General features: G+C 38.6%; 1 protein-coding gene across 3 annotated transcripts in view; it reads right to left on the bottom strand.

The window, feature by feature from the left end:
* grb14 (growth factor receptor-bound protein 14) overlaps nucleotides 1–27,488 on the bottom strand; it is a 157,606-nt gene that overhangs the window by 46,327 nt on the left and 83,791 nt on the right. For 2 of the 3 annotated variants that reach the window (XR_011356743.1, XR_011356744.1), the window contains exon 13: nucleotides 19,173–19,382. Coding sequence is in view for 1 of the 3 variants with exons in the window: in XM_069935350.1 (XP_069791451.1) it covers nucleotides 19,309–19,382 (74 nt within the window). In the remaining 2 variants the exon portion in view is untranslated. Of the gene's footprint in view, nucleotides 1–19,172; nucleotides 19,383–27,488 lie in introns of those variants that run through there. The other variant, XM_069935350.1, reaches the window with a different exon arrangement.

The following is a 27,488-nucleotide window of genomic DNA, read 5'->3' as shown; positions in this document are numbered from 1 at the left end:
ATGATGATACCCAGGAGGAACAGAGTTGTTTCCAATTTACGTTGAATGAAGTACATCATGAGAAGGTCCTAGTGATCATTGGTGGAGTGACAGTTCAGGTCATTGTAGATTCAGGCAGTGACAGTAATGTGATTGATCGACATTTATGGGAGAAGTTGAAAAGGAAAATGATCATCTGTACCTCAAAGAAGTGTTCCAAGAAACTGTATCCATACACAGCAACCAAGCCATTGCAGACCATTGGATGTTTTACTGCAACTGTTGAAGCTGGAGATAAGTACACCGAAGCAGAGTTTATGGTCATAGAAGAGAGGGGAGAACCATTGTTGAGTAGAAGCACAGCGCAAGACCTGGCAATACTTCATATTGGAGCTTGTGCCAATTCAGTTCAGTCATACGAGGATATGAAGCAAGAATTCCCCGCAGTCTTCCAAGGAGTAGGAAAGCTGAAAGGTCGACAATTGAAGCTAGCGGTAGATGAAACGGTCAAACCCAAGGCACAACCAATGCGCCGAACTCCGTTTGGACTTCGTTTGAAAGTCGAAGCCAAAACTAAAGAATTGATCGAACAAGACATTATTGAACCGGTGGAACATTCGACACAATGGGTCAGCCCAGTAGTGATTGTGCCCAAACCAAAGGGTGACATAAGACTATGTGTTGACATGAGAATGGCCAATGAAGCTATAATTAGAGAACAACACCTTATACCAACGGTGGAGGAAATACTTCAAGAACTAACTACCAGCAAGGTATTCTCAAAAATTGATCTGAAATGGGGCTATCATCAATTAGAGCTAGATCCAGGTTCCCGAGATGTAACTACATTTGTGACTCACTGTGGATTGTATCGTTACAAGAGACTATCATTTGGAATTAATGCAGCTTTGGAGATCTACCAGTATGAAATCCATCGAGTGATTCAAGGCATTCCTGGAGTTGCCAACATTTCTGACGACATCATAGTCCATGCACCAACGAAGGAAGAGCATGACAAACGGTTGAGGCGTGTACTATCTAGACTACAGGAGGCAGGCCTTACCGTGAATGGAAACAAGTGCCAGTTCGGTGTGTCAGAAATGGACTTCATAGGACACAGACTTACCCGGGAAGGACTAAACCCTGCAGAGGCCAAGGTGAAAGCTATTGAAGAGGCACGTGCACCTCAGAACGCAACAGAGGTGAGGAGTTTCCTGGGATTGGTCAATTTTTGTGCAAAGTTCATTCCTAATTTCACTACAGTGGCAGAACCACTAAGGAAACTAACCAGGAAAGGTGTACCTTTTCATTTTGGATCTGAGCAGAAGAAAGCGTTCACAGCGCTGAAGCAAAGCCTGACAGATGCAAAAACTCTTGGATATTACGATCTGGCGGCATCAACTAAAGTCATAGCGGATGCCAGTCCAGTTGGTTTAGGAGCCGTGTTGGTCCAGATGCATGATGGAGGACCAAGAATCATTGCCTATGCCAGCAGATCGTTATCAGATGTGGAAAGAAGATACTCTCAGACAGAGAAAGAAGCACTCGGACTTATATGGGCCTGTGAGAGGTTCCATGCATATTTACACGGCATTGAATTTGAACTCATCACAGATCATAAGCCATTAGAGGTGATCTATGCACCTAGATCCAAATCATGTGCCAGAATAGAGAGATGGGTACTCAGACTACAACCCTACAAATATAAAGTAATCCATATTGCAGGGAAAGCAAACATTGCAGATCCGCTGTCCAGATTGGTGAAGGATGGATGTCCACAATCCAAATCAGAATTGGGAACAGAAACAGAAAGCTTTGTACGCTTCGTAGCTATTCAGGCGACACCGAAAGCTGTGACTACGAAGGAAGTCGAGAGAGAATCCGAACGTGATCCAGAACTTATGGAAGTAAGAGAATGCATACAGAGTGGACAATGGGACAAGTGTACTCACAAGGCTTATATTCCCATTAGAGACGAACTTTGTTGCATCAGACAGTGTGTATTAAGAGGTTGCAGATTGGTGATACCACAAAGATTGAGACCGAAGATCGTATCCTTAGCGCATGAAGGACACCTAGGTATTCTTGGTACCAAGCAAAACCTCAGAACCAAGGTATGGTGGCCAAGTTGTGATAAAGGCGCAGAGAAATTTGTTAAAACTTGTCACGGATGTCAAATCACAAGTAGGAGTAATCCGACAGAACCGATCCGGAGTACGCAACTTCCGACAGGAGCATGGATCGACGTAGCTGTTGATTTTCTTGGACCTTTACCGACGGGTGAATCAATTATGGTAGTGATAGATTACTACAGCAGATACTATGAGTACGTGGTGTTGAAATCCACAACCACTGAAAAAACAATACAAGCATTAGCAGAGATATTCGCAAGATATGGGTTACCTGTTACATTATACTCTAATAATGGTCCACAATTCATTTCAGAGACATTTGCGAAATACATGAGGACCACAGGTATCCATCATCATAAAGTAACTCCGAAATGGCCGCAAGCCAGCGGAGAAGTAGAGAGACAAAATCAATCCATTGAAAAACGATTGAAGATTGCACACGCAGTAGGACAAAATTGGCGAGAAGCATTGCTATCTTATGTGGCTGTCTATCGAGCAACGCCTCATGCAACCACTGGAAAAAGTCCTGCAGAAGCATTTTTTGGGAGAAAAATCCGCACAAAAATGCCAGAAATAAAGGAAATCCGAGACGACCAGGAGATGAGGGACCACGATGCTGAAAAGAAAGGTGCAGCAAAGCTGCACACAGATTCGAAACGTGGAGCCAAGTACTCAGACATCATGCCAGGAGATAATGTTCTAGTGAGGCATGAAACTGGTGGTAAGCTAGATACACCTTATTACCATCAACCCTATACTGTCGTATCCAGAAGTGGCAGTATGGTGACAGTCAAGTCTCCGACTGGAGTCCAGTATAAGAGAAATGTATCAGGTGTAAAAAGGTACCAGTCCAGAGATACATCGAGCGAAGAGGTTGAAAGGCCAATACGAGATGCTGAAACTGAGAGACCTGATGATGTTCCAGAGGCAGTTACCAGCACTCCTGATGAAGTGACTAGAGCGCCAGAAACACCCGGAGCCGTGGCGAGCAGTATTTCTGACGCTGAGAGTGAACAACCGAGAAGCGACGACAATATCGCAGGCAGGCCGAAACGAAACCGGAAAGTGCCCAAACGATACGAAGACTTTGTGCCATAGTTTTGATAAGAACTTTGGGACAGTATTTTAATCTTATATCATAAAGTGCATGTATGAGTGCTGTAGGAAGTAAATTTTATGTAGTTGAGTTATAGTATTACCATTAGTTACGATGTTTGTAAGTTTCCGAGGAATATTGGTAAGTGAAGGTAAAGTTTATTTCTGATTAAAGGAGGGATGTCATGATAATGAATATGTATGAGATGTACCGGAAGTCACGTGGTATGAGAGAGAGATAAGAACACAAGCAGGAGAACAAAGGGAAACTGGAAAATAAAGAAAACGGAGAAGTTTACCTGATAAACTTGTGTTTAATGTTTTATTAACTTCACATTTCGGGCCACAAATGTGACAACACCTACTTCTACATGCATAATATTATTAACAAATATAATATTCATTGATTATTTTTTATAGATTCTAATTGAGAGGGGAGGGTAAGATGGAGAAGGTAGATGGAATTTTATTCATAAAATCCATAATGGTTTCCAAATTTTTTAAAAGTTTTCAATTCAATTTCTTAAGCTATATGTAATTTTTTCTAAAGGTAAACAACTTTACATTTCAATATGCAATCTGCCTAATTGCACCACACTCTCAGTTTTCCATGTTACCGCTATACATTTCTTTGCAGTCGCTATTGCTATATTTAAATTTTTTTCTTGATATTTGTCCAATTTCAGCTTTATATCTTTTTCATGTATATTCCCAAGTAAAAATACTCTTGGATCTTTTTGTATCTTTATCTCCATAATTTGTCCTAGCAATACACTCAAATCATTACAAAATCTTTCCACTTTCTCACAGGATCATACCGAATGTTTAAAAAAAGTCTCTATTTCTTTGGTACATCGAAAACACTTACCTGGATAATTAGAATTAAGTCACTTAATTTATGAGTATAATATAATTGATGAAAAAAATTATATTGAACCATTTGATATCTGGCATTAACTGTATACTCCCTTGACACAATTTTGATCTTATTTCCTCTAGAATTTGTATATTTAAATCTTTCTCCTGTCATAATTTTGATTTGTATAAATCTTTTTTCTTTGTAGATTATTGTAATTTTATATACATATTTGTAATAAATTTCTTAATAATAAGTGCATCTGTTATTATATCTTCAAACTAACTTTGTTCTGGGAGTCTTAATTCTGTTCTTAATTTCTTTAAGTACAATTTTAATTGGTAATATGCAAAATTTGTGTTATTTTGTATATTATATTTATCTTTTAATTGCTCCAAAATTAAAAAGAAAGATCCTAAAAAACAATCTTTTATCTTCTGCATACCGTTACTTTACCAAATAAAGAATTATACAAAGTGAAAGGAATAAGTTGATTTTGTTTTAACAACATTTTAGGTAATTGATAATTTTTAATCCCTCTCTCCATATGAATCCCATTCCTTATTTTCAACTTATGTTTTAAAATTGGTGCTTCCATATTTCCTTTAACAATTCACTATTCCATTTATACAAAATGTGTTCTGGGATAGTTTCTCCAATTTTATTCATTCCAATCTGACCCCAAGCTGTATTTTCACTCATTTGATAACAGAAGAACAAAAATCTCAATTGAGCTGCTTTATAATAATTTTTAAAATTCAGTAATCTTAGTCCTCCCTGATCAAATTTCCATGTTAATTTATCAAGACCAACTCTTGACATTTTTACCTTTCCAAATAAATTCTCATATAATTTTATTCAAACCCTGAAAAAAAAATTGTGGTACATGAATGGGTAAAAATTGAAATAAATATTGTATTCTCAGAAAAATATTCGTCTTAATACAATTCACCCATCCTATTAATGTTATTGGTAAATCTTTCCATCTTCTCAGATCTTCTATCTTTTTCGATGGTAGTGAATAATTTAACTTTAATAAATTATTTATATTTCTATTAACTTTTTATTCCTAGATATTTAATTACATAATTTTTTTCCCTTACATTTTGTCAATCTTTTACATTGTGAATGATCCATATCCACCATAGGCATCACCTCACTTTTATCAACATTAACTTTGTAACCCAATATTAATCCATGTGCTTTTACTCTCATATTCAACTTATTTAACAATATTTCTGATCTTATTAAATATACTATAACATCGTCTGCAAACAAACTAATTTTATGTTCTTTATTATCTATCTCAAATCATTTAATTTCTTTATCAATTCTAATTATTTCTGCTAATGGCTCTATTGTTAATGCAAATAATAAAAGGTGACAATGGACAACCTTGTTGATATGCCATAGACAAGGACCAGTCAAGTATCATTCCAATACTGGGCTTTTATTAACAGATGAAAAGCCACCTCTAAATTGGCCAGTCGGTAAGGTTTTCCATCTGTTATATCAGGAGGGTGGAGTATCTCTACAACCATAGCCAATAGCAAGCAGTCAGTGTAACATTCCCCCTCCCCATGACATCCTCACACTTGTCTAGAAGACCTTTTGAATAAAAAAGGTTTTGATATTTGTCTATTTGTATCCATTTTTGCTTTTGGCTGATCATACAACACTTCTATCCAATTTACAAAAGTATTTTGAATCCCAAAAGCATTAAACAAAAAATCCCATTCCAATCTATCAAATGCTTTGTCTGTATCTAATGCAACCCCAACCATTTCTATTTTGCATTATATGTATCAAACAAAAATTAACTATATTATCTGCTGCTTTTCTATTTTTAATAAAACCAGTTTGATCCATATGTATTAATTTTGTTAAAAATTTAACTAACCAATTAGCTAATAATTTTGATACACTTTTATAATCCATATTCAATAATTATATAGATCTGTATAATTCCTTTCTTTGGAATTACTGTTATTAATGTTGTTTTAAAAGATTCTGGTAGGTCATGTACCTCTCTCATTTGGTCTAATATCCCCATTAATACAGGTACTAATAACTCCTTAAACTCTTTATAAAATTAAGGTGGAAAACCATCTTCACCTGTCTCTTTAATATCCTGAAATGACATCAGGGTCTCATAAACTTCTATTTCAGAAAAAATATTAGACAATCTTAACTTTTCATCTTCATCTAAAACAGGTCATTTAACTTGTCGCAAATACTCTTCTATTTTATTATAATCTTTTAAAGATTCTGAATGATAATGTTTGGCATAAAACTCCTTAAAATTATCAATTATTTCCTGCATTTTATAAGTAATCTGACCAGTAGTTTTCTTAGTGGTAATTTTTGTTCTAAAAACTTGTTCTGCCTTTAATTGCTATGCTAATACTTTATGAATCCTTTCACCTAATTAGTAATATTTTTTCATGATCTCATTATATCCCTCTCCATTCTATAAATTTGTATTGTATTAAATCTTAATTTTTGGATTCTAACAATATTCTTTTCTCCTCATTTTTTTCACTTGCATTTCCTTCTCCAATTTCATTATTTCTTTTTCCAACAGATCCACCTCTTTCATATATTTTCTTTACTTTTGAAGTAAAACTTATTACTTATCCTCTTAAATATGCCTTTATAGAATCCAATATTATGAACTTAATTGTTACTCAATCATTATTAGTTTGAAGAAAAAAATTATCTGTTGTCTCATAAAGTCACAAAATTCTTTTTCCTTCAGAAATGTGGTATTTAACCTCCACCTTCTTCCAAAAAAATTGACAAAATTAAAAGTGAATGATCCAATAGAACTCACGCTTGATATTCAACCTTTTGCACTCTAAATTGAAATTGTGCAGAAATTAAAAACATATCTATTTGTGAATATGTTTTATGTCGAAAAGAGTAAAAAGAATAATCTCCTTCACTTGGATGAATTCTTCTCCATATATCCACTAAACCCGTGTCTTACAGTAAATCTATTGCTATTTTAGCTAGTTTATTTTTCATCATTTTATCTCCTGATTAATACAATTTAGAGTCCAAAGTAAAAGTAAAATTTCCCACTAATATAATTTTTCCCTTGGCATTTGATAATTGCATAATTAGATAAAAACATACCACATTAAGATATGAAACCATGCACATAACGAGCCAATTAGGTACAATTAAAACAGAGGCTTTCAAACCCTTTCTTTCCACTCACATACCACCTTAAGTAATCCCTTACTAATCACAGAGCACCTACAGCAAAGGGAATACTTAACCTGGTATGTGAGTGGAAAGAAAAGTTTGAAAACCACTCTGCTTTCGACCTATGTCTATGTGGCTCAGGTCAACAATAATACCATCTCCAAAATTGCTGATGAATCTACCATAGTGGGTTCTATTAAAAAAGTGTTGAATCAGCAAACAGGAGGGAGATTAAAGTCTTGGCTGAATGTTGAACTCATAACAACGTCACATTCAATGTCACCAACTTTAGGAAGGGAAAACCAGGGGTGTACAATCTAGTGATCAATGGGGAATCAGAGGTGGAGAGAGTGAGTAAATTTAAATCACTGTCTCGGGGGACCTTTCCTGGACCTAACATACTAATGTCATCATGAACAAAGCACGTTAGCGCCTTTACTTTCTCTGGGGTTTACTGAGATTTGGTATGACATCAAACGCCTTGGCAACCATCTACAGATGTTTAGTGAAAAGTGTGCTGACTGGCTGCATTACAACCTGGTTTCATGGAAAACTTTGCAAAAGGTAGTGATCAGAGCCCAGTACATCACAGACAAAATTCTCCCTACCATCGAGAAAATCTACATGGAACACTGCCGTCGGAGAATGGTGGATGGCTGGAAGTACTATCTGTCTGACGTTTCTCTTGAAATAAGAGAAACAGAGAGGAGCTCTGTAGTAGCTTGAAGAAAGAAGTTACCATGTGGAAAACCCTGATGGGGCAAGTTTCATCAGTGAGACATTGAGATGACTAATGGTGGTCCTGAGCAGTAAACATTTATCTTTCGAGCACCACTGCCTGGTGAACTTTATACATGTTGAATTCTGTGAACAGTATAAGAATTGCCTGCATCCAGAGAACTTGGAATAAGAAGTGAGATTGAACTATGAACCAAAGAACTTTTCTTAAATTTATACACACATTACATTCACGTCCGCATAGAATTAGAAGGCGGTTAATATGGGTTAGTTAAGTATAAAGTTAAAGTTTTATTCTATTTTCATGTTTAAAGAAGATTAAAAATAACTTTTGTTTTAAAAACCACTTGTCTTGGTCAATGTCTTTGCTGCTGGGTTTCGGGGTCCTTTGGGCTCATAACGGTAACATGAATCCAAAGTAAAAGAAACTATACAAATCAAGTGGATCGATGATATGGGACCACATGGTTATCAGCTAGGCTTGCAGGGACATGGTGGGGGTGGGTGGGCATCAGCCTCCTCAAAGGCATAATTGTTCAGCCACACATCCCCATCTCCCGACCACACATCACACTCTTCCCCTCACATGATGATGGTTCTGATCTTTCCATGATCGACCAGCTTCACTGAACCTAGCCTCCAACTGCTGATGTGCACCCTGGCAGTATCCATTTCGTCAAGCAGGGATCCGTGCTGGAGCTTTAATGATTCAATCTGCTCATCTTTCTGGGCGCCCTGACTACTCAAATTGGACGTGATACTCACCTCAGTAGGTAACCATAAGGCTCCTGCATGACTTCCTCTGGTCCCAGAAAACCCCAATTCCTCAAGAAGGGAGACCACATGATGCCCTATCTTCTCTCCATGGGGGTCCAGCCTTTCAATCCAGTCAGCTGGCATGACATGGCTTGCCAGCCACTCTGCAAAATGGCTAAAACCCTGATGGTCATCGGTCCACTCGGGGATTTTATATTCCTTTACTAGCTGTGGATCGCCTCCTGCTGTTCCCATTGATTTGGAGGTACACAATAACACATGCACACAACAGGACACCCATATACACACTCATTTGTGCTATCTCCCACATGATTAATACCTCACATGTTCAGCCAAAACTCTTTGAACCCTGCTTGTAGTGCTCATTGCTGTGTTTGGAAGTGTATTGGTGGGGGGATGATGGCATAGGAAGAAGACGTGGAAAAACACCTCCCCCGGCAGAACTATTAAAAACCCGATTTTTAAACTTCTTGTAACTTTTCAGAAAATATTGGATATATTGTTGGTATGCTCTGTAAACAACTATGAGGAAAACAAAAGTACAAGCAGTTGAAAAAAAATGACTTCTAAACAGTTATCAAGTACGGAAGAACTTGGGCCTACCTTCAAAGTGTAGCCTGCGGAGTCGATTCCTGCTCACCCAAGACTGCAATGGCAGACCCTGGGTAAGACTAACTTGACTCCGCATTGCGGAAGATGGCCCCAGTGCCCGAAAACATCCACCTCCAGATTATGAGGAGGAACCAAGGGGGATCCGCCTTCTCTCAGCCCAATGATACTGGACTGACAGGAGGGGGATATCTGAACCCACAGTCGGGCTGAAATGCCTTCAGCATCGACGGAGGAGGAAGAAAGTGACATTGGAGGAAGAAGAAGAAGAAGAAATTTATCCAGGTACAGTGGAGGAAGAGGAAGAGGTTTTAACAAAGTTTAAATGGGGTCTGACCTCATTATTCAGACCCACCAAGTCAAATCAGATAGAAAATTTGGCATCTCAGATGGGTCAAGGTTTTTCATCTATGAAGGAACAACTGACTGATATGAAGCAGGATATATCATCTACTGTATTAAGTTGGATATGGCAATGTGTGTGAAGATGGTGGATAAGGTACAAGATCAATTTAAGAAGATTGAAGAGGCTTTTCCTGACTGTAAGGATGATGTGGAACAATGTAAAGAAAAGATGGGGGATTAATTCTCTAGTTAGGAAATTCAAAGACATGAATTATTGAAGAAAATTGATGCATTGGAGAATCAAAATTGAAAGAATAATGTTAAAATTGTTGGTCTTCTGGAAGATTTTGAAGACCCAGACCTGGTTCAATTTTTTCAGTAGTGGATTCCTGAAGTTTTGGGGAAAGAATATTTTCCAAATGGTTTGGAATTGGATAGAGCTCATAGAACGATAAGAAGGAAACCTCTTCCAGGTGAAGCTCCACATTCTATCTTGATTAGATGCTTACGCTATCAAGATAGAGCATTGATCTTAAGAGTTACAGTCAAAATGCAAGAAGTAATCAAGATAGTTAAAAATAATAGTTTTCCTTTCTGTTGATTTGAATCAAGCTGTTATTAAACAACATAAAGAATTTAATTCTGCCAAAGCTGTTTTGTGGAAGAAAGGATATAAATTTGCTTTTCGGTATCCAAAGTTTTTTTTGGAGACTTGCACTCTCAGTTTTTTAGTGATGCTGAAGCTCTTACATTTGCTAATTATCCACTGGATAATAAACAGATGAAAAGTCAAGAAAGCTTTTCTCAACCAGTTCAGAAGGGGAAGAATGGAGGGCAAGAGAAGAAATCGCAGCAGTTGATTGATATTGATATCGATGATGACCAGGTTAATAGACATCTGGAGGAACCATATCATACCTGAAATGACTTGCTGATTATTATTTTTTGTTCTGTTCTGGGGGGGTGGTTTGACTACTGATCCTTCTAAAGTCATTGGCCACTTTGTGGCATTGGTCACTCCCACATAATTTGGGGGGGGGGGCGTAATACTGTAGTACAGTATTATTGTTTTTTGGGTTTTTATATATAACCCTCCAGGCGGAACCAGCAGAAAAGAACAAGTTCTACACCGACCTGCGCAACCTCATCCAACGTACCCCTACAGCCGACAAGGTTGTCATCCTGGGCGACTTCAACGCTCGTGTCGGCAAAGACTCAGAAACCTGGCCAGGAATCCTGGGCAAGCATGGCGTCGGCAAGTGCAACGACAATGGGCGCCTCCTGTTGGAGCTCTGCGCAGAACAGCGGCTTGTCATTACAAACACCCTTTTTCAGCAGAGGGACAGCCTTAAGACCACCTGGATGCATCCCCGATCCAAACACTGGCACTTCCTGGACTACATCCTGGTGCGAGAAAGTGACAAACAAGATGTGCTCCACACCAGGGTCATGCCTAGCGCGGAATGCCACACTGACCACCGGCTGGTTCGCTGCAAGCTCAACCTTCACTTCAAGCCAAAGCCCAGGAACAATAAAGCCCCCAGAAAGAGGTTCAATGTTGGAAAACTGCAGTCAGACGAAGCGAGAGGAAACTTCCAGGCAAACCTCAAAGCAAAGCTCGACGTTGCAACCCGCCTCACGGACCCGTCCCCTGAAACCCTCTGGGATCAGTTGAAGACTACCATACTGCAATCCACTGAAGAGGTACTGGGCTTCTCCTCCAGGAAAAACAAGGACTGGTTTGACGAAAACAGCCAGGAAATCCAGGAGCTGCTGGCAAAGAAGCGAGCTGCCCACCAGGCTCACCTTACAAAGCCGTCCTGTCCAGAGAAGAAACAAGCCTTCCGTCGCGCATGCAGCCATCTTCAGCGCAAACTCCGGGAGATCCAAAATGAGTGGTGGACTAGCCTCGCCAAACGAACACAGCTCAGCGCGGACATTGGCGACTTCAGGGGTTTCTACGAGGCTCTAAAGGCTGTGTACGGCCCCTCACCCCAAGTCCAAAGCCCGCTGCGCAGCTCAGACGGCAAAGTCCTCCTCAGCGACAAGATCTCCATCCTCAACCGATGGTCAGAACACTTCCAATCTCTTTTCAGTACCAACCGCTCAGTCCAAGATTCCGCCCTGCTCCAGCTCCCTCAACAGCCCCTAAGGCTAGAGCTGGATGAGGTTCCCACCCTGGATGAGACATATAAGGCAATCGAACAACTGAAAAGTGGCAAAGCAGCAGGTATGGATGGAATCCCCCCAGAAGTCTGGAAGGCTGGCGGCAAAACTCTGCATGCCAAACTGCATGAGTTTTTCAAGCTTTGTTGGGACCAAGGTAAACTGCCTCAGGATCTTCGTGATGCCACCATCATCACCCTGTACAAAAACAAAGGCGAGAAATCAGACTGCTCAAACTACAGGGGAATCACGTTGCTCTCCATTGCAGGCAAAATCTTCGCTAGGATTCTACTAAATAGAATAATACCTAGTGTCGCTGAGAATATTCTCCCAGAATCACAGTGCGGCTTTCGCGCTAACAGAGGAACCACTGACATGGTCTTTGCCCTCAGACAGCTCCAAGAAAAGTGTAGAGAACAAAACAAAGGACTCTACATCACCTTTGTTGACCTCACCAAAGCCTTCGACACCGTGAGCAGGAAAGGGCTTTGGCAAATACTAGAGCGCATCGGATGTCCCCCAAAGTTCCTCAACATGATTATCCAACTGCACGAAAACCAACAAGGTCGGGTCAGATACAGCAATGAGCTCTCTGAACCCTTCTCCATTAACAATGGCGTGAAGCAAGGATGTGTTCTCGCACCAACCCTCTTTTCAATCTTCTTCAGCATGATGCTGAACCAAGCCATGAAAGACCCCAACAATGAAGACGCTGTTTACATCCGGTACCGCACGGATGGCAGTCTCTTCAATCTGAGGCGCCTGCAAGCTCACACCAAGACACAAGAGAAACTTGTCCGTGAACTACTCTTTGCAGATGATGCCGCTTTAGTTGCCCATTCAGAGCCAGCTCTTCAGCGCTTGACGTCCTGCTTTGCGGAAACTGCCAAAATGTTTGGCCTGGAAGTCAGCCTGAAGAAAACTGAGGTCCTCCATCAGCCAGCTCCCCACCATGACTACCAGCCCCCCCACATCTCCATCGGGCACACAAAACTCAAAACGGTCAACCAGTTTACCTATCTCGGCTGCACCATTTCATCAGATGCAAGGATCGACAATGAGATAGACAACAGACTCGCCAAGGCAAATAGCGCCTTTGGAAGACTACACAAAAGAGTCTGGAAAAACAACCAACTGAAAAACCTCACAAAGATAAGCGTATACAGAGCCGTTGTCATACCCACACTCCTGTTCGGCTCCGAATCATGGGTCCTCTACCGGCACCACCTACGGCTCCTAGAACGCTTCCACCAGCGTTGTCTCCGCTCCATCCTCAACATCCATTGGAGCGCTCACACCCCTAACGTCGAGGTACTCGAGATGGCAGAGGTCGACAGCATCGAGTCCACGCTGCTGAAGATCCAGCTGCGCTGGATGGGTCACGTCTCCAGAATGGAGGACCATCGCCTTCCCAAGATCGTATTATATGGCGAGCTCTCCACTGGCCACCGTGACAGAGGTGCACCAAAGAAAAGGTACAAGGACTGCCTAAAGAAATCTCTTGGTGCCTGCCACATTGACCACCGCCAGTGGGCTGATAACGCCTCAAACCGTGCATCTTGGCGCCTCACAGTTTGGCGGGCAGCAGCCTCCTTTGAAGAAGACCGCAGAGCCCATCTCACTGACAAAAGGCAAAGGAGGAAAAACCCAACACCCAACCCCAACCAACCAATTTTCCCTTGCAACCGCTGCAATCGTGTCTGCCTGTCCCGCATCGGACTGGTCAGCCACAAACGAGCCTGCAGCTGACGTGGACTTTTTACCCCCTCCATAAATCTTCGTCCGCGAAGCCAAGCCAAAGATATATATATATATATATGGGTTTTTATCTTTTTCTTTTGAGGAGATTATTTAATCTTTTTTGTGTGATTGCCATGGAGAGGAGTTTCATCACGTGTGGTAAGGTGGTTTTGAAATGAATTGCAATGATGGCTAATTTAAATTTTGCTACTTTAATGTTAATGGGCTTAATAATCCAATTAAGAGAAAAAAAGTATTAGCGTATATTAAAAAATTGAAGATTGACGTTGATTTTTTGCAAAAAATACAATTGACTGAGAAGTAACATCAGAAATTTAAAAGAGATTGAGTTGGACAAGTTAGAGTGTCTTCATTAATTTGAAAGCAAGAGGAGTAGCTATTTTTATTAATAAGAAGTTATCTTTTAAATTGGAATCAGTTATTGAGTCAGTTGGTAGACTTTTGAGTGTTAATTGTAAAATAATTTCTGAGTCTTGGAGTTTAATGAATGTTTATGCTCCTAATATGGAGGATGAAAAATTTATGTTGGATTTTTTTCTCAATTTATATCAAGCATATGAAAAAAAATTATGGTAGGAGGCTATTTTAATTGTTGTTTGGATCCATTATTAGATAAATCTCCAAAAACAGTTGGGACTAAAAAGTCTAAACAGCTGATGGTGTTAATGAAAGATATAAATTTAGTAGATATATGGAGGAGGTTAAATCCTAAAGAGAAAGATTTTTCATTTTATTCATTTTGACATGATTCTTATTCCAGAATAGATTTATTTTTGGTATCAGCACAATTACAAGGCCGGGTATTGAAGGCTGAATATAAAAGTAGGATTTTGTCTGATCATTCTTTGTTATTAATAATATGCACTGGTTCAGAGAGAATTGATAATATTTATCGATGGAGATTTAATTCTTTGTTGTTGAAAAATGTAGAATTTTGTAATTTTATAAAAGATCAAATACAGTTCTTTTTGAAAATAAATGTGGATTCAATTTGTTTATGGGATGCTTTAAAGACATATTTGAGGGGACAAATTATTATTTTTACTGCTAAAATTAAGAAACATTAAACATTAGTACCTAATGTAACTAAATTAGAGGAGATAGAGATATTAGAAAAAAGATTTACAGCAAAATTCATGGAAGTTAAGAAAATAAGTTTAACTAATATGAAGTTACAATATAATTTGTTACAAACATAAATTTGAAAAGTTATTACAGAGAATCAGACAAAGGTACTATGAATTAGGGGAAAGAGCTGATAAAGTATTAGCTTGGCAGTTAAAGATGGAACAAGTTTATAGAACAATAAATGCTATTAGACATAAATCAATGATTACATATAAACCTCAGGAAATGAATTATGCACCAAAAATTTTGTGAAAAATTGTATACTTCTGAAGTAGTGGGAGATGAGGTTAAAATCTGATTTGGATTTACACTTTTTGAGTGATAAGGATATTAAGGATTTGGATGCTCCTTTTACTACTAAAGAAGTAATAGATGCACTTCGATCCATGCTAAATGGTATGTCTCCAGTGGATGAAGTATTTACTTCTGAATTTTATTTAAAAATTCAGGATTTATTAATTCCTTTATTGATGGATGTATTGAAACAAGTGACAAGAGTTTCATTCTTTTCTGGATTCTTTTTCTCAAGCAATTGTTACAATTATTCTTAAGAAAGATGGGGACCCATTGAAAGCTGGGTATTATAGACCAATTTCATTATTAAATGTTGATTATAAGATTGTAGCGAATGTTCTAGCTAATAGGTTGTCTAAATATTTACCAGATTTAATTCATTTAGATCAGGCAGGTTTTATTAAAAATCGTTATTTGGCAGATAACATTGTGAAGTTGATTTCTTTAACTAATGTTTCTCAGAAGGTATCCAACCTACAAATGGTTATTTTATTGGATGCAGAAAAGGCCTTTGATAGAGTAGAGAGGAGATTTTTATTTAAAGTTTTAGAGAAATTTAAATTTGGCCCTTTTTTATTAGTTGGATTAACCTTTTATATAGAAGTCCAACTGCTAGAATTGTGACAAATGGACAGTTATCTTTACCTTTTATGTTGACCAGATCGACTAAACAAGGTTGTCCTTTGTCACCAGCTCTATTTGCATTAGTTATTGAAGTTTTGGCTCAGATGATTAGACAAGATAGTAATATTAAAGGTATTAAGGTGAAATCTGATGAATTTAAAATTAATTTGTTTGCAGATAATGTTTTGATATATTTAACAGAACCTCAGAATTCTTTGAGGTGTTTACGTGACAGATTTGAACAGTATGGTGAGCTATCAGATGATAAAATTAATTTGGAAAAGACTGAGATTATGTTATTAGCTGAAATGGATTATTCTTCTTGTAGGCATATTATGAAATTTAAATGATCGAATCAGATTAAGTATTTAAGTGTTCAGGTAGATTATAATTTTAGTTATTTATATGAATTAAATTATTTTCCATTGTTGTCTAAAATTAAACATGATTTGAATCGATGGAAGGATTTACCAATAATATTAGTAGGAAGAGTTAATTGTATTAAAATGAATATTTTTCCTCTAATTCAGTATTTATTTCAATCTATTCCCTTTAAGATTTCTCAAAAAAATTTAAGGATTTAAATGGTTTGGTGAGGAAATTTTTATGAAAGGATAAAATGGTAAGGGTATCTTTACAAAAATTAACTTGGAAATATGAATTAGGAGGTCTGCAACTCCCTAATTTTTGAAATTGTTATGATGCGGCACAATTAAAATTTATTAATAGGATGTTTGATATAGATAATCCTTTGATATGGGCTAATACTGGATTATCTCAGATTGGTGAGAAGAGGATGGATCAGTTTATCTATAGATGGAATCCTAAGTTATTGAGTAGTTATAATTTACCTGTTTTGAAACATTTAATGAACTTATGGTATAAAAAAATGAAGTTATAAGTACTCAAGGTAAGATTTCAGGTAAAACTCCTTTGTATCAAAATAAGCTTTTCCCCTTTACTCTTCTTAATCAGATTTTGAAGTTATGGGACCAAAAGGGTATTAAATTAGTGCAAGATTGTTATGAAGCAGGATATTTTATTTCTTTTCAAAGAATGAAAGAGAAATATGATATATCTTCAAATACTCTTTTTTCTTATTATCAGATTGAAGCTTTATTGTTGGATAATTTTGGGCCTACTTTATGGTTACCTGGACGGTCTAAGTTTGAAATTTTAATTACTGAGGGTGGTAAGAAGGTATTTATATCTGAGATGTAGGCTTTATTATAGAATAAAAAGCTTAAGTTGGATTTACATAAATCTAGATTGAAGTGGGAGAAAGATTTAGGTATACTTATTTCTCAGGATGATTGGATGAATTTATGAAGGGATAGTATCACTAAAATTGTAAATGTAAGTATCGATTAGTTCATTATAATTTTATTCATCAATTATATTGAACTCGAGAAAAATTAAAGAAATATAATTTTATTTCTTCGGATTTATATTTTCGGCCTCATAAGGTTGTAGGTTCTTTTTTACAGTCTACTTGGTCATGTGAAACTGTAAAACTTTTTTGGAATAGACTAAGTAATTTTTAGAAGTTATTCTAAAAGTGAAATTTTCATTAGATCATTTTGCATTTTTGTTGGATAATATTAAGAGGTTAAGTTAATTAAAATTAAATAGATTTCAAATTGCATTTTTGAGATTAGCTTTAGCTGTAGTTAGAAAATGTCTGGCAATTACTTGGGAAAATGAGACTGATTTGAGTATTCGAAATGGCATATGGAGATAGGTGAATCTATTTCAATGCAAGGAGTATTGTAGGAAAAGCAGACGATCTTAAAATGTAGATTGGCATATGGAATTATGACAATGTATTCCATTGGAGAAGATAACATATAACTTGCGAGATTTTTTTATCGTATTTGGATTATATGGGGTTGAACTTTTGAATCCCCTCACCACACAGTAGTTGTGTTACTCCAAACCATGGTAATTAACTGAGGAATTTTGTTGTTCTGGTTGATCTCCTCTTTCTTTTTTCTCTCTTTCTTTTGGGGTAGATTAGAGGGGGATGGGTTGGGGTGGGTGGGTTAAGGAATGGGGTGGCGGGTCGTAGGGGGTTACTTTTAAAATATCATGCATGCATATTTTAATTGTTTTCTTTTAGTTTTATTCATTAATTCTATGTTTCAATATATGCATCATGATATAATAAATAAAATTTTCGCAAAAAATGAAGAGTATCAGGTTCGGTGGGTTCACAGTGAGGTGAGCTGGATACAAGTGTTACAATTACAGGTAAATTCATTGAACACACAATGAACACAGGTTGGACTCCGATGCCAGTGGCCGCTTATCTTCTACATGCTCATGCACATGTACACACTCTTATAGAAAGGAACTTTCAAACATACTCCCAGTTCCCTGTACCACTGGGGGTGTGGCTTTCTGCAAGCACTGATCTATTTCAGCTTAAGTGCAATGCACACCTTGCCCTCGACTCTTCCACCAATGTCCACAGTAGCAACCTGATGAGGAGTGATGTCCGGGGCTTGGTCCACGAAGCAGAGAGAAAGAAATGTGCTACACATGAATGTTTTAGGTTCTGAGCTGGGCATCCAGCCAATGATGACCCTAAGTAATTCAAATGAGCCAATGGAAAAGTGTGCACTAAAGGGTGGCCGGAGTCGAACCTTGATTGGAAGGTGATGTGACTTCCAAATAAGTTTCTGACAGGGAGGACACATGACCATCAGCAATCCCCAGTTTTCCAAACAGACAATGAGGCCACGTGCTCCTCCACAATCCACATATAACAATGAGGGAGTCACAGAGGGAGTGGTCCCTAAAGAAAACAGATTGGGGAGGGAAGGAGAAGGGAGGTTGTGTCTAGTGGTGATAGGATCAGATTGTAGGTGGCAGGAATTACAGAGGATAATATGTTGGATGTCGAGGCTGGTGGGGTGGTAGGTGAGGACAAGGGAATCCTGTGCTTGTTGAGCAGGAGTAGGTAATCTGGCCCATCTTGGTTCACCTTGGTCACCACTCACTGTCATTTCCAGAATCAAAGCTTCAACCACTTCTCTTCATTCAGCCTTTCCTCTGCATCCAAAACCTTGAAGAAGGGATCTGGCCCATAATGTTGGTTATAAATCATTACCTCTTGTGAAGGCTGTGATACCTGTTGAGATTCTCAAGCATTTCTGTGATTTTACTGCATCCAGAACCTTGACTGTTCTTACCTCTGCCTGTTTATTGAAGCTTTTTTTCCCCAAAGAGCTGCTGTCACTCCCAGCACCTGGGCCATTTAATCCACCTTTTCACACCCAAGCCTCATGCAAAAGCCTCTACTCAACACTGAGCCACTCCAATAGTCGCTCTGCTTGTCCCTTATATCTTTGATTGGCTGCTGCAAATTAATCAACCAATTACAAATCAGCAATTTACGGATGTGATAACTCTGGGGTTCTGGTCAGTGAAACACACCAACAAGTCTGAAGACCTACCTCCTTTGTGCTCTTGTTCCAGGTTCTGTCTCCTGGTCAGTGAAACATGATCGAGTTAAATGGTGGAGTGGAGCCAGGTGGCCTACTCCTGCTCCTACTTCCTATCTTCTTGTATAATGTTTGAGCAGACTCCACACTAGCTGCATTGGAGGTTGACTGAAGCCAGATTGTTGGACCTGTGAGCCAGCAAGTGAACCATTGTGCAGATACCTGAAATATAAGAAAAGAAAATGCTGAAACTACTCAACCGATGGGCAAGCATCTGGAGAGAAGGAGACAGAGTTAATTCAGGTCAATGACAAAGGGTCACAACCAAAAAGTAAATTCTAATTCTCTCTCTATGGATGCTGGAAATATTCAGCAGGTCGGTACATTGCACTTAGTTCATAAATCTAAGCTACTATTTTGGATAGTGAACATCTGAGCACTTTGCTATTTATCATCAAGAATCCACATTACCCAGTACATGCTCTGTTCTCACTGCAACCATCAGGAAAGAGAGATAGTTGCCACAAGACTCGCACAACCAGGTTCAGGAACACCTGCTACCCCTTCACCATCAAGAGTCTTCAACAACAAACTCAATCAAGGTCTCAATTAAGGACTCTTATTTTCACACATCATTGGCTTTTTCTCTATATTGCAAAGTCAATTTGTTTACATGTCTTTATTTCTTTACATATGTCCATTGTTTACAATTTTTCTGCACTACCGATAAATGGTAATTCTGCTTCACTCACAGGGTAAAGTATTTCAGCGTTCTATGTAATGTCATGTGTGTACTCTGACAATAAAACTGAAATCTTTTTCTTGATATCAGAATATTGAGTCCTGTGAGGAGAAGTGGACATACACTCACTAGAATTCAGAAAAATGAGGGGTGGTCCAAATGAAGCAGAAAATATTCTACAATAACATGTGGGATAAATTTCTATTGGCTGGAAAGACAAGAACTAAAGGCCTTAAATTTGGCAGTTTAACACTCAGATGAAGAGAATTTTCTACACACACACAAATGAGATTTCTGCAGTTCTCAGTCTCAGATGTTAAAACTGCATTTAGAGGCACAAACCAAAGGGTTGTGCATGGTGGAAATAATGTACTCAGGTGAATCTATTTCAATGCAAGGAGTATTGTAGGAAAAGCAGACGATCTTAAAATGTAGATTGGCATATGGAATTATGACATTGTGGCCATCGGTTGGAGGAGGAACAGGACTGGCAGCTCAATGTTCTGGGGTTATATTGTTTTGGATGTGATAAGATTGGGATGAAAGGTGGAGGAGTAAGATTGTTTATCAGGGAAAATACCACAGAAGGGCTCAGACAATGAGGAGACCAAGTTTTAAAAAAAAGTACTGTAATTTTCTACATGGTCAAACCAAAATGTAAACAAATAACCTTGAATAAAATCTGGAATGTGCTCTTTAATCACATGTGAATTGCTTGATTACAAATTTAAAACTGCTGAAAAAAAATGTCTTTGTCCCAAACATTATAGAGAGCACAATGTACATATTAAAGAGGAAGACGTGCTTGCTGTCTTAAAGTGAATAAAGGTGGATTAAGATATTCCCTGGGACTTTGAGGGAGGCTGGTGCAGAAATTGCAGGGACCCTGGTAGATATATTTAAAATGTTCTTAATCCACAAGTGATGTGCCGGAGGATAAGAGGGTATCTCATATTTTTCTGTTGTTTAAAACTACTCCAAAAATAACCCAGAAATTATAGGCCAGTGAATCTGATGTCAGTAGCAGATCAGTTATTGCAAGGTTGTTTTAGAGATCGGATATACACATATTTAGATAGTCAAGGACCAATTAGAGATAGTCAACGAGGCTTTGTGCATGCTAGCTTGTGTTTAACTTGTAGAGTTTTTCAAGGAGGTTACCAGAAAGCTGTTAAAATGAATTCTGCAAATCTTATCAACATAGCTTTAGTAAAGTCTTTGACAAGGTCCCACATGTGCGGTTAGTTAGGAAGGTTCAGTCGCTCTGTATTCATGATGAGGTAGTAAACTGGATTTGACATTGGCTTAATAGGAGAAGCCAGTAGTGGATAATTGCCTCTCTGACCAGAGGCCTGTGACTCGTGGTGAGCCTCAAGGATTGGTGCTGGGACCATTGTTTTTCATCACCCTTATCAATGATCTAGATGATAATGTGGTAAATTGGATCAGTAAGTTGCAGATAACACAAAGGTTGGAGCTGTAGTGGACCATGAGGAAAGCTTTCAAGGCTTGCTGAGGGATCTAGACCAGTTGGAAAAGTGCACTGCAAAATGGCAGATGAAATTTAATGCAGACAAGTGTGAGGTATTGCATTCTGGAAGGACAAACCAAGAAAGGACGTGCACTGTAAATGGTAGGGCACCGAGTAGTGTGGTAGAACAGAGGGATCTGTAATGGTAGTGATCATGATTGTAAGGCAACTAGCAATGCCTTACTATTTGATTATACTTGGCTGTCACCAGGGGCTGACACACAATGTGCAATATCTGTAATGGAGACTTGCAGCCTCATGGCATGCCTCGTGATGCTGTCGACAACAACTTTAAAGTAAAGAACCTTTTCCTTCATCCATGTGTTGTCTTAAGAACTCACACATATGAATACAAAATGAAACAGGATCTGGGAATACGAACATATAATTTGCAAAAGTGACGCCACAGGTAAATAGACTCATAAAAAGAGTTTTTGGAATATTGGCCTTCATAAATCAAAGTACTGAGTCTGGGAGTTGTGATGTTATGGTAAAGTTGTATAAGGCATTGGTGAAGCCATATTTGGAGTATTGTGTGCAGTTTAGGTCACCTAACTACAAGAAAGCTATCAGTAAGTTTGAAAAAGTGCAGAGATTTATTAGGTTGTTGCCAGGACTTGATGAACTTAATTAGAGGGAAAGGTTAAACAGGTTAGGACTTTTATCCCTGGAGCGTAGAAGAATGAGGGGAGATTTGATATAGGTTTACACAATTATGATGGGTATAGACAGAGTAAATGCAAGTAGGCTTTTTCCATTGATGTGAAGTGAGAAACAAACCAGAGGACATGGGTTATGGGTGAAAGGGGAGAAGTTTAAGGGAAACATTAGGGGGAATTTCTTAACACAGAGAATAGTGGGAATACAGTACAAACTGCTAGCTGAAGTGGTGAATGCCGGCTCAATTTTAACACACAAGAAAAATTTGGACAAGTTCCTGGATGGGAGAGGTATAGAGGAATATGGAATAGTAGCAGGTCAGTGGGAGTACGCAGAATAATAATTTGGAATGACTAGAAGGGCCAAAGGGCCTGTTTTTTGTGTTGTAATGTTATCTGGCTCTATGGTGTAGTCATTGAATTCATACAATTGCTGAGAGTAAATGATTGATGGTCTTTAAAGGAATCGAGTTATTTAGGGTTTAGGCCAAAAAATGGAATTCAAGGACCTGCCATTTGATGAGCAGAGCAGATTTAAAAGACTAAATGATTCACTTCTGCTTCTTATGTTCTAGTGTTCGTTGCTTTATTTGTTGCCCAATTTCCCACAATCAATGTTTTGGAGTCACAATGATCACCAACATTAAACTGTGGATACAAGAACAAATCAGATCCAGGTCACTCTGCAGTGAGTGATCCAATTCTTAATTGCCAACATTAACATGAGATAAGTCAGGTATCTGATGCAAAACTTGTTTGGATGAACTCAGCTCCAACAATGAATAACACCCACCCAGGACAAAACACGGACGCCAACTTGATCAGCATGCTATCTTTCACATAAAACATTGTGGCTGCAATCCATATAATTGACAAAATGTACAACACTAAACCTATAATATTACCTCTTCTACATTAACAAACAAAGGAGCAAATAATTTGGGAACTTTTCACTCACCACTAACCCATGTGCTCATTTCTATGGACCTTCACCCATGTCATATATTATTCTTATGTAAATACAGATCACCGTTCCTTCATTATTCACCAATGATAAATTAAAGGGGAGAAATAGAGTGATTTTCTCAGTAATGGCCATGTTGTGCATTTAACTTATTCCTTCCATTTTACTTTCCCATACCATTGACAATCAATGATATAGTCTCGAATTATGTTTCACAGTTAACGTGATAATATTTGCTTCTATTGACTAACAGCAGTAGATGGCACTTAACTTTCACAGTGGCAGCAGGTGCGTAGTTAGGTGGGAGGATCAGGGTGAGTGAGCGTTCCCCTGCCTTTTCAGCCTGACAGCATCCCCGACCCCACAAACCTCCCACACCACATACTTTTGAACTCTGCTGCAAGACTAAGGCATCTGCTGCAGATTCCGTGCTCTCAACAGTTCAAAAACAGGCACACTGAATCCCTCGACCTACACTGGAGCTCCCTACACCTGTACGGTGTGCTTGTGTGGTAAGCCAAGGGGAGGGTTTGGAATCAGCGTCGTAAGCTCTGATGTATTAGGCCGAGGGGTGTGTTCGGTCACCGGAGCTCCTGATACCCAACTCTGAACCCTCCCCTCACCCTACACCGGAGCTCTAATTCAAACCACAGGCAATAATCACTGCAAGGAATACACAACTGCTCTACTTATAGCCTCTCAAAAAAAATTCAACAAACCAGCAGGTGAATGATCATTTTGACTATCTTTTGTGTGCTCCCATCCACTGGAATGGTCCGCTGCAGCTTTTATTTTATATATCCGATAATTGAATGTGGCCTTGGATTTTTTTTCCATTTGAATTTTAAAAAATCAGAATTAATAGTATATTTCACGAAAGTCCATTCTTGGTTGAGGTTGATTTGATTCTGTTTGTAAGCAGATTTATTAATTGCACAGTAATGGATTTAACTTCCTTTTACACATTAAGACCTAAGATTTTCTCAGATGTTGTGTTGAAAGTCTTTTTTTTCCATAGTTTTCCTCCTTCCCCATGGTCCATCACTAAGCCGTATGACATTTCCTAAGAGGTTACAATGCCTTTTTGCATTTTTACAATGAAAAATGCAAGCCTATATTTTGTTTTGAAACAAGGTATCATTGTTGTTTGTTCTATCAACGTGGTGAATTGCAAAAAAAAAAACAATGAAATGTACAAAGGGAATTTCTTGCAAAGCCTTTTTATTATTTCCACTTCAGTTTAACAAGTTGACAGAGTTGCGATGTGCCTTCACGTTGTTGGGTTATTTCCATCCCCTCCTTCCTCACTTTCCTAGCCAGTACTTCAATTTTGCCTTGCCCAAGATTCTCAATCTGCAGTTAGTCGTGTTCCTACAATTTAGCCCTCACCCGTTACTGATGACATTTCACTGGGAAATTCTCATTTTTGTTTTAAATCACATGAAATAAAAGCACATTTTAAAAAAAAAAATCTTCATTCCTATCTCTGTTTTGTAAACTTAGTTGTAATACTATATTTGGAGTTGGGATTTTCTGTTTAAGATAGATGGAAGAGAGTCTCAAATGCCCACTGTTCTCTGTCTAAGAAGTATTCCCCAACTTCACTTCTGAAAACCCCGTCTTTAAATTTTGGATTATGTCTGCTAATCTCTACACTTGGACCAGGACTTCTTGATCTTTCCCCTTCAGTATCTAGATACCTTTCATCGGAAATGAGAATAAATATTTTATTTTAAGTGGAAGAGTTTCTAAACTGGACCAATTCTGAAGGTAGAACATTTGTATAGAATTTCAAGTTGGCAGCAGTGAAACCGCTGTATTATTTATTGTATCTGTTGATGCTTAAGATGCATATTTTCTCCTTTTTTAATACCTAATCATGGAGGCAGCTTTTTGTGTGTGTGTGTGTGTGTGTGTGTGTGTGTGTGTGTGTGTGGGCGCGCGCTCACAGCCATGGTCGTGGCAGTTTTTTAATGTGCTCTCACTCCCCATGACCTGTACAATGGCTTCTTTTCATCACTAAATCCAGAAAATGGATGTTTTAAATTCAATCCAACAGCTGTTCCTACATCAGCTGTCAATTAGGGATTTGTGTATGGAGATTTCTTGCTTACTGTTTTAATTTTATTCCCACTTCAGACCGAACAAATGCTGTTGATACCGAAAGTCAGCATTTCAGAGCAGGAGATGTGACTGGAGTTAATGTGAAGCATCAGTGAGATTTATATCTCCATGGACGGCATGCTCAGAAGTGGTCCCAGCACAAGCTGGAATTGGAGAAGCAGAAGGAGAATGGGTGGATGCTAGATATAGTAAAAAGAGGCAGATAGTGCACAAGTCCCCAGGGGACAACACCCACCCAAAGAGATGGGGGGTGAGGGGGGGAGTTGACCTCTCAGGTGAATGTACCAAAACACAAGGTTATAGCAGCACAGGTCCTTCCGCTAATCTAATGGGAAAAAGAGAAAAAGGCAAAGCCACGGTGATACAGGTCACTATGACAAGAGGAATAGACAGGCATTTCTGCAGCCATGGACTTCCAGGGGCTTGCATCATGGAACGGGTGCAGGACATACTGAAAGAGTAGGGTGACAGGGGCCCTAGTACATGTTGCTACCTACGACATAGTAATGGAATGAAGTCCCAGAAGTTGCATGTAGGGAGCTGGTGGATCAGTTAGAAATTAGGATTGCAACAATGGAAATTGCAGGATTATGTTCAATGCTTTTTTGCGAGTGAGGAACAGCAGTTGGAGGATGGTAAGATGAAGGCATAGAGTCCTGGTTTTAGATTCCTGAAGCATGTGGAAGGGGAATGGATGCCTGAGCAGGGAGTTAGAGCAGGGGGAACCTGAATAGAAATTACAGACAAAAAATATAGAAAGCAAAATAGCAGCAAATAGTTTTGAAAGAGCAAACAGATGGAGTTAATGCAAGAAATGAGGCAAAGAGAGAAAATTAAGTGATCTTTATCACATTTGGTCAATTAATTAAGTGTATTTGACTGAAACAGTATGATTCGATAATCATTACAGAGTCATGGTTACCCCTGCTGGGAACTCAATATTCAGAAATATTTGACCTTCAGGAAGGACAGGCTGAAAGGAAAGGTAATGGGGTAGCTCTGCGAAGAAGAGGTGAAATAAGCACGGATGTGAACGCTGATCTACGTACAGAAGATATGATATTTATTGGGTTGAATTTTAAAAAAAGCAAAAGACAGAAAACAGTGGTGGGAGTGGTGCCCCAGCCTCCAAACAATAACCGCATGGTAGGACTAAATCTAGAAATGATGGGAGCCTATAAAAAGAATAATGCATTAGTCATCGTCATTAAGACTTTAATCTTAATACAGATTGTGTTAATCAAATTGGAAATAGCAGGCATGAGAATGATTTCATTGAGTGCATTCAGGGTGGATTTCTGGAGCAATAAGTTAAGGAGCCAAACAGGGAAAAGGCTATTTTGAATTTGGAAATTAGTTACAAGGCATGTTTAATAAATGATCTCAATGGCAAAGATTTCATTGAAAGTAATAAACAAAATATAACAGAATTTAGCATTTAGCCCGAGAATGAAAAACTTCCATATACTAGGGGAAGTACAAAGGACTGTGGAGAGAATAAAGGGGTCAGAGCAAATATATTAACAGGTTAAACAATAAATAGGCAGCAGGTGATATTTAAAGAGATAATTCATGAATCCCAGCAAAAATATACCCAACAAGGAGCAAAGATTCAACGGTGGAGGTGAACGTGGCGAATTAATAAAGTCAAGGAGGCAGAAGGCAGGGATACAGCCACCGAGTTTTCACCATCTGTCATCTTTACACTAATCCGACCACAAACTCATTTATTCTCCCCCACTCCCATCAATCAACCCCCCCCCTCAGATTCTACCATTCAACTACAATTTACAATGCCCAATTATCCTACAAACCCACAAATATTTGGATGTGAGAGGAAACACATGTGGCGTAAAGGAGAAGGTATAAACACCACACCCACAGGCAGCACTGGAGGCCAGAGTTAAACCTGGGAGCCTGAAACTATGGGGTGGCAGCCTGGAACGGTGTGGTTGCAGCCCTACTCACTGTATCCATGAGATACTGATAATAAGCTGAAAGAGAAAATGTATGAGGTAGCAAAAGTCAGGTTGCTCCAAAGAGTGGGATATATCTGTAATTCACCAAGTGATTGGAAAAATAATTACAAAAAAATAAATAGTAAAACCTAGAAGAGCTTTCCTCTATAAAGGAAGAGCAAGTAAAAGTGATCATTAGGTGTTTTGAGACTGAAGTTTAGAAAATAGTTGAGGGAGGAAGCAAACAGATATTTGCATCCATCTTTTCAGTCAGAAATTTATTTATAAATGTACACATACAGCACAGTAACAGGCCATTTCGGCTGACGAGATCATGCCACCCAATTACC

This window comes from Narcine bancroftii, chromosome 4 (genome assembly GCF_036971445.1).
Source record: "Narcine bancroftii isolate sNarBan1 chromosome 4, sNarBan1.hap1, whole genome shotgun sequence".
Taxonomy (NCBI): domain Eukaryota; kingdom Metazoa; phylum Chordata; class Chondrichthyes; order Torpediniformes; family Narcinidae; genus Narcine; species Narcine bancroftii.
Note: the sequence above shows the minus strand (reverse complement) of the source record. Positions and strands in the feature narration are given on the sequence as shown.